This window comes from Pleurodeles waltl, chromosome 2_2 (assembly GCF_031143425.1).
Source record: "Pleurodeles waltl isolate 20211129_DDA chromosome 2_2, aPleWal1.hap1.20221129, whole genome shotgun sequence".
Classification (NCBI taxonomy): Eukaryota; Metazoa; Chordata; class Amphibia; order Caudata; family Salamandridae; genus Pleurodeles; species Pleurodeles waltl.
Window position 1 is genome coordinate 1,070,429,474 of NC_090439.1, and position 12,447 is coordinate 1,070,441,920.

The window sequence follows — 12,447 nt, forward strand, 5'->3', positions numbered from 1 at the left end:
CACTCCAGACATACTTGGGTCCGAAGAATACTATCAAGAGGCCCAAGGTCCAAGTGTTGGCAGCGGACAAGGGCACTTTCACATGACAACAGCTCAGGGTCTAAGCTCGAGATACAAGAACTTCCACCAGGACAATCTGAGAACTGTTCCACCTCCATCCAGGCCACAGACAACAGACCGTTTCAAATGATCACCTGCTAATGTTGATAAATTCAGGTCTTCATACTAGTTTATGGCCCCGTAAATGGGAAGGCCCACTGATGATAAACTTTTTAAGTTCCGTTGAATGGTACTTTTAACGTGAGAAAGATTGAGTATCTGAGACGTACTATGTACAAGACAAAACCACACCACAGACTTGCACAGTTTCAGGCATTGAATAAATGGGATTTTGTGGCCAATGAAAAGGAACGTAAGAAAATGTTGATGGATCAGGTTAGAAAAGGAGGGAGTCATTAGACGATAGAAGGCAAAAGTAAACAAGAGCATAGGCAGAAGATACAATAAAGGGCGAGTGGGTTTTCTTACAATTGTTATGGACACAGACAAAAACAAATCGCAAAAATGCATCCTAAAATGAAAAAGAGAAAGAAAAATAATTGCTTTCTAACGATTCAGGTGAAGCAGATGAATTTTTAGATGACTGCATTTTAGTCTGCCTCATTTAATGATGACCAAAGACCGCCCTTACAGGAGAGAGAAGCTGGATAACAGAGTACCGTTTTGTCAAGTCCAAATACCAGGACAATAAATAGTTTTACCAGCACCGAGAAGGCCAGAAGGAGCAGATACTGTCAGACTTAAAATCAATTGGCAAAATCATGAATGTTACTGTTCATTGAGGTAAAAATGTACTATAATGAAGAATTGAAATTTGAGCAAAGAAAGACCAAAGTGAGCATTTAGTGCCTTTCAGAATCTTAATTCAGCCTATGAGCTTAATGTGGATTTGCACAACAAGAAACTGTACAGAAATTATGGACTGGAACAAAGTAATAGTGAAATACAAGAAATTAGACATGTGAGCTTCAGACTGAATGTACGGGAATTAGTAAGACTTAGGAATGGATGGGAGAATGGGCAAGGATACAGAGAAAGGTGGGCAAAGTAATGGGGAAAGCAGAAACAAAAGAGGAGCGAAAGAAACAGGAGCAAGTGACTTGTGTGGCGTGGTTTTAGAATAATTATTGAGAGAAGTACACAGAAGTACATATGTTCATAACATAACATATTTTTGGTTACATTCAAGAGACTACGATTTGATGATGCCGCCTTAACTCAAAGTAAATGAGTCATGGCAACTGAAGAGATGGAAGTGATCACCATCCAAGACATACACCATCCACCTGCTGAGATACTATTCATTTGAGGTAGAATCCAACATGCAAGCTTGTCCCCCATGCATTTTATTCACCAAACATGGAAGACATATCACTCCAACAAATCATTTGAACGCAAATTATTTACCACAAAAGTTTGCAACTGTCCACCTCATCTACTGCTTTCATTTGGATGACCATCCTCTCCTCTCAAATGCACTACACCCACTGACTGATACATTCTCTAAAGCAGCTGCCAGACAGTCATACTGTACTTCAATACCACAGTAATTTATGGCCTGGATTATGCCTATTAGCTTGAAATTGGGCAATGACAAATGGCATGGACAGAATGTTATACATTCCTCTTTGGCCAGTGGGAAAATAGACACTATTACTGCTCCCTACCATTTAAATTTTACCAGCTCCCAATATCAGCTAGAGTTACATTTACTAGGTTTCATCCTCATCTTTAAATCTGACCCACACTCTCCCCAGAGTTCTCCACATAACCTGATAGTGTAGCATAAGACATCAATTATTTCTGTGCACAGCTAATCAAAAACTCTGGGGCTTTATCATCAAGCAGGAGTGTCTGTGCAATGTCTTCTCTGTGCATCCTCTGTTTGGACTTGTGCTCCAACGCTACTGGGATTTATATGCCTGGCCACTAGCCCTATCTTGTGCTCAGCACAAATCCACAATTACATTTTTCATCAGTTAGACCACATGAAATAAAGATAAAAAAGCAAGCAACATGTTGGATAATAAATGTTAAATAAGTATGTCTGCTAATCACAGTAGAAGGTATGTGGGAAAGCTAATGATCAGGTGCATAAATCACAGAAAAACAGCTGCAACTTTGCAACTTGGGATAAATGACTACTTTTGCATATTGTTCATGATACAGCCCGTTCTTGAGCATAATTCCAACTAACAATTGGAGATGGCAGTCCACAATCATCTCCTGTGTAGGTTGTCTAATCTTTCAGAAAATCTCATAAAGTAGAGTTAAAAAAAAGCCTTCAATCCCACCTGTTTCACCATTGCAGGCAGCTATCAGATACATATGTACTAACAGTCTACCACTCAGGAGCTCAATACCAGTGTTTTTATCTACTTCGGGTGAATGAAATTCAAGTTAGGGATGGTGTCCGATGTCCAAGCTCAATTTGCAGCAACAAAAAGTAATTGTTTTTTAACACACATTTAGGTGATTGCTTAACACATGTATGCCTTTCAAATAGAAGGCTGACCTGTTGAAACTGTCCCTCTGATACACCATCTCTGTAAAAAATTATCCGGGTGGGTTTGAAACGTGTTGATTTGTAGAACTGAATCAGCAGTTCCCGGACCATGGCAGCTAGATCTTGTATAATTTCTTGGCGATGCTGCTGCACTCTGACTGTAGCACAATATCGATTCGGGTGCGCATCCATACTGCCCACAACCTATTTCAGAAATAATGGAAATATTGGAGACTGTAAAATCACTGGTAAATCATTGTTTAAACTGTGTAAATACTGAACAAGGAAATTAATAGCAAATGTGAGACACAAAAGGCTTGGGCTTTCTAGTTAGAAACAGAATGCAGTTTTGCTTTGGAAAGAGGGTGAATCACAAGTGAACCTAAAACATACCACTGCGGGTAAACTATAACTGGAGGCAAAACATTTCTGCAAAGGTGGGCTGTTTGTACATTCACATGCTTAATTTTTTTTTTTCCGAAGGACAACAGGCTACCTATGTGCATGCCTTGGCACAATTTGTTAGACAATGGTCATGTCTCAAAGACTGGCATGACTACGGTTGATGGTAAACTAGTAAATTTAAGTACCCACTCTGAAATCAATCTGAGCCTAGACAATGCACATATAAAACATACTTTGATTTGACCCATCTTTTACTTCAACATTCTCCTAGAAACTGTAGTTAACATCCTTGCAGGAACTGTCTGAAATCACTGAAAAACGTGAATGCATATGCCCGAGCTAAACATATGTGTCTACTAGATCATAAGCCAACCTACTTTTAAATATTATTAAACCTTTCTTATGTTGGGACTTTATACTTGTGTCTCTTTTTATTCAGTTAGTCAGGATCTCGCATTTAGAATATGGGAAAGTGGTATAAGCTCAGCTGGCTGCTATAAGATTTCCAAAATATTGTTCCACTTTTACACTCAACATCTGATTCACCTGGATGTTATTCACATATTACAGGTGTACCACACAGTTCACTTCCTCCACTCACAGAATCTAATTCTACTTCAAAAAACCACACATTTCTAACTAGGAGTCTGCTTTATTGAAGAACATAATCAGAGTACCCATCTCTCTATTCTCTCCCCGGCTGCAATAAAAATAAATAAATCTTCTAGAATATCTGGCCACACTGGTCTCTTTTTAACAAATGTTTCCATATGTACCTCAGTTACTCATTAGGAGCTGTAATTTAAAATATATAAATATATATCCTGGCCCACTCCACAGTCGTCTTATTCTTTCAAAAAATTAATAATTAGAACCATACTGTGTTAAGTGTAAAAGTAAAAATAGACACCAGATGCATTATTAACTGAACACCCATATTTTCCAACACTAAAATTACTGTAAAACCACGTCTCAGTGTGAGGGATAAAAAACTATTTATGTACTTACTGCAGCAATTGAAGGTTTTTTCCCATCTCCTGCTGGTGGATGTGTTACGTCTGCTCCAAGAAATATAACTGGTTGCTGAAACACTGGTGGTCTAATGAAGGAAAACACACTGGGTATTATTTCTAAAACACTTACAGATGAGACAAGGCACATAAGGTGACCATGACACTGCTATTGCACAAATGTAGTGGCAGATCAGTACCTTGCCAAAATGCATATGACAAAAAAGGTGTTGTACTGGCTTGACGAAGCGATAGTCTTGGTTAGCATTATTAATATATTTATAAAAATAAAAAAAACTGTTTAGACGTAATACACAGAACATGGAGACAAAGTAGGAGGTCTGGAGACAGAAGATAGTCCATTCATTTATCTGACACTCATCTTATGTTAAGTGTACTTCACACTTGGTAATAAAACCTACATCAATGGGTTCTGCAGTGTGGATGCATTGTACAGATATGTATCATTTAGCTGTCGTCCTGATGTTAGAAGGAGCATAACAGAACCTCTCTGTAAGGAAATGCCTCCTTGGCATGGTTACCCCATTACTTTTTGCCTTTGCTGATGCTAAGTTTTGATTTGAAAGTGTGCTGAGGCCTGCTAACCAGGCCACAGCACCAGTGTTCTTTCCCTAACCTGTACTTTTGTTTACACAATTGGCACACCCTGGCATCCAGGTAAGTCCCTTGTAACTGGTACCCCTGGTACCAAGGGCCCTGATGCCAGGGAAGGTCTCTAGGGCTGCAGCATATCTTATGCCACCCTGGGGACCCCTCACTCAGCACAGACACACTGCTTGCCAACTTGTGTGTGCTGGTGAGGACAAAACGAGTAAGTCGACATGGCACTCCCCTAAGGGTGCCATGCCAACCTCACACTGCCTATGCAGTATAGATAAGTCACCCCTCTAGCAGGCCTTACAGCCCTAAGGCAGGGTGCGCTATACCATAGGTGAGGATACCAGTGCATGAGCACTGTGCCCCTACAGTGTCTAAGCAAAACCTTAGACATTGTAAGTGCAGGGTATCCATAAGAGTATATGGTCTGGGAGTCTGTCAAACACGAACTCCACAGCACCATAATGGCTACACTGAAAACTGTGAAGTTTGATATCAAACTTCTCAGCACAATAAATGCACACTGATGCCAGTGTACATTTTATTGTAACATACACCCCAGAGGGCACCATAGAGGTGCCCCCTGAAACCTTAACTGACTACCCGTGTAGGCTGACTGGTTTTAGCAGCCTGCCACACTCCAGACATGTTGCTGGCCACATGGGGAGAGTGCCTTTGTCACTCTGTGGCTAATAACAAAGCCTGTACTGGGTGGAGATGCTTATCACCTCCCCCTGCAGGAACTTTAACACCTGGCGGTGAGCCTCAAAGGCTCTCCCCCTTTGTTACAGCACCCCAGGGCACTCCAGCTAGTGGAGTTGCCCGCCCCCTCCGGCCACGGCCCCACTTTTGGCGGCAAGACCGGAGGAGATAATGAGAAAAACAAGGAGGAGTCACTGGCCAGTCAGGACAGCCCCTAAGGTGTCCTGAGCTGAGGTGACTGACTTTTAGAAATCCTCCATTTTGCAGATGGAGGATTCCCCGGATAGGAATGTGCCCCCCTCCCCCTGGGAGGAGGCACAAAGAGGGTGTACCCACCCTCAGGGCTAGTAGCCATTGGCTACTAACCCCCCTAGACCTAAACACACCCTTAAATTTAATATTTAAGGGCTCCCCAGAACCTAGGAACTCAGATTCCTGCAACCTAAGAAGAAGAGGACTGCTAAGCTGAAAAACCCTGCAGAGAAGACGGAGACACCAACTGCTTTGGCCCCAGCTCTACCGGCCTGTCTCCCCACTTCTAAAGACACTGCTCCAGCGACGCTTTCCCCAGGGACCAGCGACCTCTGAATCCTCAGAGGACTGCCCTGCTCTAGAAGGACCAAGAACTCCCGAGGACAGTGGCTCTGTTCACTCAAGACTGCAACTTTGAAACAAAGCAGCAACTTTGAAACAACTTACGTTTCCCGCCGGAAGCGTGAGACTTGACACACTGCACCCGACGCCCCCAGCTCGACTTGTGGAGAACAATCACTTCAGGGAGGACTCCCCGGCGACTGCGAGACCGTGAGTAGCCAGAGTTGCCCCCCTGCCACCACAGCGACGCCTGCAGAGGGAATCCTGAGGCTCCCCCTGACCGCGACTGCCTGCTCTCAGCCTGGTAAAGACTCTGAACCCGCAGCCCCCAGGACCTGAAGGATCCGAACTCCAGTGCAGGAGTGACCCCCAGGAGGCCCTCTCCCTTGCCCAGGTGGTGGCTACCCCGAGGAGCCCCCCCACCTTGCCTGCATCGCTGAAGAGACCCCTTGGTCTCCCATTGAAACCTATTGAAAACCCGACGTGTGTTTGCACCCGGCCGCCCCCGTGCTGCTGAGGGTGTACTTTCTGTGTGGACTTGTGTCCCCCCCGGTGCCCTACAAAACCATCCTGGTCTGCCCACCGAAGACGCGGGTACTTACCTGCTGGCAGCCTGGAACCGGGGCACGCCCTTCTCCATTGAAGCCTATGCATTTTGGGCACCACTTTGACCTCTGCACCTGACCGGCCCTGAGCTGCTGGTGTGGTAACTTTGGGGTTGCTCTGAACCCCCAACGGTGGGCTACCTTGGACCAAGAACTGAACCCTGTAAGTGTCTTACTTACCTGGTAAAACTAACAAAAACCTACCTCCCCCAGGAACTGTGAAAATTGCACTAAGTGTCCACTTTTAAAATAGCTATTTGTGAATAACTTGAAAAGTATACATGCAATTGAAATGATTCAAAGTTCCTAATGTACTTACCTGCAATACCTTTCAAACAAGATATTACATGTTAAATTTGAACCTGTGGTTCTTAAAATAAACTAAGAAAAGATATTTTTCTATAACAAAACCTATTGGCTGGATTTGTCTCTGAGTGTGTGTACCTCATTTATTGTCTATGTGTATGTACAACAAATGCTTAACACTACTCCTTGGATAAGCCTACTGCTCGACCACACTACCACAAAATAGAGCATTAGTATTATCTCTTTTTACCACTATTTTACCTCTAAGGGGAACCCTTGGACTCTGTGCATGCTATTCCTTACATTGAAATAGCACATACAGAGCCAACTTCCTACATTGGTGGATCAGCGGTGGGGTACAAGACTTTGTATTTGCTGGACTACTCAGCCAATACCTGATCACACGACAAATTCCAAAATTGTCATTAGAAATTGATTTTTGCAATTTGAAAAGTTTTCTAAATTCTTAAAAGACCTGCTAGGGCCTTGTGTTAGATCCTGTTTAGCATTTCTTTTAGAGTTTAAAAGTTTGGTAAAAGTTTGAATTAGAACCTAGAACTAGTTTTAGATTCTTAAAAAGTATTCCAACTTTTAGAAGCATAATGTCTAGTGCAGAGATGAATGTGGTGGAACTCGACACCACACCTTACCTCCATCTTAAGATGAGGGAGCTAAGGTCACTCTGTAAAATAAAGAAAATAGTAATGGGCCCCAGACCTTCCAAACTACAGCTCCAGGAGCTGTTGGCAGAGTTTGAAAAGGCCAACCCCTCTGAGGATGGCAACACAGAGGATGAAGATAGTGACTTGGAGGAAAATTCCCCCCTGCCAGTCCTATTTAGGGAGAACAGGGCCTCTCAAGCCCTGACTCCACAAATAATAGTCAGAGATGCTGGTTCCCTCACAGGAGGGGCCAACAACTCTGAAATCACTGAGGATAACTCCAGTGAAGAGGACATCCAGTTAGCCAGGATGGCCAAAAGATTGGCTTTGGAAAGACAGATCCTAGCCATAGAAAGGGAAAGACAAGAGATGGGCCTAGGACCCATCAATGGTGGCAGCAACATAAATAGGGTCAGAGATTCTCCTGACATGTTGAAAATCCCTAAAGGGATTGTAACTAAATATGAAGATGGTGATGACATCGCCAAATGGTTCACAGCTTTTGAGAAGGCTTGTGTAACCAGAAAAGTGAACAAATCTCACTGGGGTGCTCTCCTTTGGGAAATGTTCACAGGAAAGTGTAGGGATAGACTCCTCACACTCTCTGGAAAAGATGCAGAATCTTATGACCTCATGAAGGGTACCCTGATTGAGGGCTTTGGATTCTCCACTGAGGAGTATAGGATTAGATTCAGGGGGGCTCAAAAATCCTCGAGCCAGACCTGGGTTGACTTTGTAGACTACTCAGTAAAAACACTAGATGGTTGGATTCAAGGCAGTGGTGTAAGTAATTATGATGGGCTGTACAATTTATTTGTGAAAGAACACCTGTTAAGTAATTGTTTCAATGACAAACTGCATCAGCATCTGGTGGACCTAGGACCAATTTCTCCCCAAGAATTGGGAAAGAAGGCGGACCATTGGGTCAAGACTAGGGTGTCCAAAACTTCCACAGGGGGTGACCAAAAGAAAGGGGTCACAAAACCTCCCCAGGGGAAAGGTGGTGAGACAGCCAAAAATAAAAATAGTAAAGAGTCTTCTACAGGCCCCCAAAAACCTGCACAGGAGGGTGGGCCCAGAGCCTCTTCACAAAACAATCCTGGGTACAAGGGTAAAAACTTTGATCCCAAAAAGGCCTGGTGTCGAAACTGTAGTCAGTCTGGACACCAAACTGGAGACAAGGCCTGTCCCAAGAAAGATACCACTTCTAACTCCCATCCAGCTAAAACTGGAATGGCCAGTCTCCAAGTGGGATCAACAGTGTGCCCAGAGCAAATCAGGGTCCACACTGAAGCTACTCTAGTCTCTGAGGGTGGGGTGGATTTAGCCACACTAGCTGCCTGGCCGCCTAACATGCAAAAATACAGGCAGCAGCTCTTTATTAATGGGACAAGTGTAGAGGGCCTGAGGGATACAGGTGCCAGTGTCACCATGGTGACAGAGAAAGTGGTTTCCCCTGGCCAATACCTGACTGGAAAAGCCTATACAGTCACCAACGCTGACAATCAGACTAAAGCACATCCCATGGCAATGGTAACTTTAGAATGGGGAGGGGTCAATGGCCTGAAACAGGTGGTGGTCTCCTCAAACATCCCAGTAGACTGTCTGCTTGGAAATGACCTGGAGTCCTCAGCATGGGCTGAGGTAGAACTAAAAACCCATGCAGCCATGCTGGGTATCCCTGAACTGGTGTGTGTAAAAACAAGAGCACAGTGCAAGGCACAGGGTGAAAAAGTAGAGCTGGAGTCTGGAAGAAAGGCCCAGCCTACCAAGAGAAAAGGAAAGTCAGTTGGGAAACCAACTGCAACACAGTCAGAAAAAGAGAACCTCTCTTCTCAGGAAGAAGTTCTGCCCTCTGAGGGAACTGAGCCTTTGGAGCTTGAACCTTATCAGGTTGAGCTCTTAGGCCCAGGGGGACCCTCAAGGGAGGAGCTGTGTAAGGGACAAGAAACCTGTCCCTCTCTTGAAGGCCTTAGGCAGCAAGCTGCTGAAGAGTCCAAGGGCAAGAAAAATGGAACACATAGGGTCTATTGGGAAGATGGACTCCTGTACACTGAGGCCAGAGACCCCAAACCTGGTGCCACTAGGAGAGTGGTAGTGCCTCAGTCGTTCAGAGAGTTTATTCTGACCTTAGCCCATGATATTCCCCTTGCTGGGCATTTGGGACAAACCAAGACGTGGGAGAGGTTAGTCAACCACTTCTACTGGCCCAATATGTCCCACAAGGTTAAGGAGTTTTGCCTCTCCTGCCCCACCTGTCAAGCCAGTGGTAAGACAGGTGGGCATCCAAAGGCCCCCCTCATTCCACTTCCAGTGGTGGGGGTCCCCTTTGAAAGAGTGGGTGTGGACATAGTTGGTCCACTAGAACCTCCCACAGCCTCAGGAAATATGTATATCCTAGTAGTAGTGGATCATGCTACTAGGTATCCTGAAGCTATTCCCCTTAGGTCGACTACTGCCCCTGCAGTAGCCAAGGCCCTCATTGGTATCTTTACCAGAGTGGGTTTCCCTAAGGAGGTGGTGTCCGACAGAGGTACCAACTTCATGTCAGCATACCTAAAACACATGTGGAATGAGTGTGGGGTGACTTACAAATTCACTACACCATACCATCCACAAACTAATGGCTTAGTTGAGAGATTCAACAAGACATTAAAAGGCATGATCATGGGGCTCCCAGAAAAGCTCAAAAGGAGATGGGATGTCCTCTTGCCCCGCCTGCTTTTCGCTTACAGAGAGGTGCCACAGAAGGGAGTAGGATTCTCACCCTTTGAACTTCTGTTTGGCCACCCTGTAAGGGGACCACTTGCTCTTGTTAAAGAAGGCTGGGAGAGACCTCTTCATGAGCCTAAACAGGACATAGTGGACTATGTACTTGGCCTTCGCTCTAGAATGGCAGAGTAAATGGAAAAGGCAAGCAAAAACCTTGAGGCCAGCCAACAGCTCCAGAAGTTTTGGTATGACCAAAAGGCTGCAATGGTTGAGTTCCAACCAGGGCAGAAAGTCTGGGTTCTGGAGCCTGTGGCTCCCAGGGCACTTTAGGACAAATGGAGTGGCCCTTACCCAGTGCTAGAAAGGAAGAGTCAGGTCACCTACCTGGTGGACCTGGGCACAAGCAGGAGCCCCAAGAGGGTGATCCATGTGAACCGCCTCAAGCTCTTCCATGACAGGGCTGATGTAAATCTGTTGATGGTAACAGATGAGGATCAGGAGGCAGAGAGTGAACCTCTCCCTGATCTTCTGTCATCAGACCCAAAAGATGGCTCAGTAGATGGAGTGATCTACTCAGACACCCTCTCTGGCCAACAGCAAGCTGATTGTAGGAGACTCCTACAACAGTTTCCTGAACTCTTCTCCCTAACCCCTGGTCAGACACACCTGTGTACCCATGATGTGGACACAGGAGACAGCATGCCTGTCAAAAACAAAATTTTTAGACAGTCTGACCATGTTAAGGAAAGCATCAAGGTGGAAGTCCACAAGATGCTGGAACTGGGAGCAATTGAGCACTCTGACAGCCCCTGGGCTAGCCCAGTGGTCTTAGTCCCCAAACCTCACACCAAAGATGGAAAGAAAGAGATGAGGTTTTGTGTGGACTACAGGGGGCTCAACTCTGTCACCAAGACAGACGCCCATCCAATTCCTAGAGCTGATGAGCTCATAGACGAATTAGGTGCTGCCAAATTCTTAAGTACCTTTGACTTGACAGCAGGGTACTGGCAAATAAAAATGGCACCTGGAGCAAAAGAGAAAACAGCATTCTCCACACCTGATGGGCATTATCAGTTTACTGTTATGCCCTTTGGTTTAAAGAATGCCCCTGCCACCTTCCAAAGGTTGGTGAATCAAGTCCTTGCTGGTTTGGAGTCCTTTAGCACAGCTTATCTTGATGATATTGCTGTCTTTAGCTCCACCTGGCAGGATCACCTGGTCCACCAGAAGAAGGTTTTGAAGGATCTGCAATCTGCAGGCCTCTCTATCAAGGCATCCAAATGCCAGATAGGGCAGGGAACTGTGGTTTACTTGGGCCACCTTGTAGGTGGAGGCCAAGTTCAGCCACTCCAACCCAAGATCCAGACTATTCTGGACTGGGTAGCTCCAAAAACCCAGACTCAAGTCAGGGCATTCCTTGGCTTGACTGGGTACTACAGGAGGTTTGTGAAGGGATATGGATCCATTGTGACAGCCCTCACAGAACTCACCTCCAAGAAAATGCCCAAGAAAGTGAACTGGACTGTGGAATGCCAACAGGCCTTTGACACCCTGAAACAAGCAATGTGCTCAGCACCAGTTCTAAAAGCTCCAGATTATTCTAAGCAGTTCATTGTGCAGACAGATGCCTCTGAACATGGGATAGGGGCAGTTTTGTCCCAAACAAATGATGATGGCCTTGACCAGCCTGTTGCTTTCATTAGCAGGAGGTTACTCCCCAGGGAGCAGCGTTGGAGTGCCATTGAGAGGGAGGCCTTTGCTGTGGTTTGGTCCCTGAAGAAGCTGAGACCATACCTCTTTGGGACTCACTTCCTAGTTCAAACTGACCACAGACCTCTCAAATGGCTGATGCAAATGAAAGGTGAAAATCCAAAACTGTTGAGGTGGTCCATCTCCCTACAGGGAATGGACTTTATAGTGGAACACAGACCTGGGACTGCCCATGCCAATGCAGATGGCCTTTCCAGGTTCTTCCACTTAGAAAATGAAGACTCTCTTGGGAAAGGTTAGTCTCATCCTCTTTCGTTTGGGGGGGGGGGAGGGGGTTGTGTAAGGAAATGCCTCCTTGGCATGGTTACCCCCTGACTTTTTGCCTTTGCTGATGCTATGTTTTGAATTGAAAGTGTGCTGAGGCCTGCTAACCAGGCCCCAGCACCAGTGTTCTTTCCCTAACCTGTACTTTTGATTCCACAATTGGCACACCCTGGCATCCAGATAAGTCCCTTGTAACTGGTACCTCTGGTACCAAGGGCCCTGATGCCAGGGAA

The 12,447-nt window shown here is 45.3% G+C and overlaps 1 protein-coding gene across 4 annotated transcripts in view; it reads right to left on the minus strand.

Annotated features, from left to right (window-relative positions):
- Window positions 1-12,447, minus strand: part of AGO2 (argonaute RISC catalytic component 2) — a 517,474-nt gene that overhangs the window by 131,363 nt on the left and 373,664 nt on the right. For all 4 annotated transcript variants that reach the window (XM_069220804.1, XM_069220806.1, XM_069220805.1 and 1 more), the window contains exons 14-15: window positions 3,980-4,070; window positions 2,576-2,770 (exon numbers count right to left, since the gene is read on the minus strand). In XM_069220804.1, coding sequence (XP_069076905.1) covers window positions 2,576-2,770; window positions 3,980-4,070 — 286 coding nt within the window. The remainder of the gene's footprint in view (window positions 1-2,575; window positions 2,771-3,979; window positions 4,071-12,447) is intronic.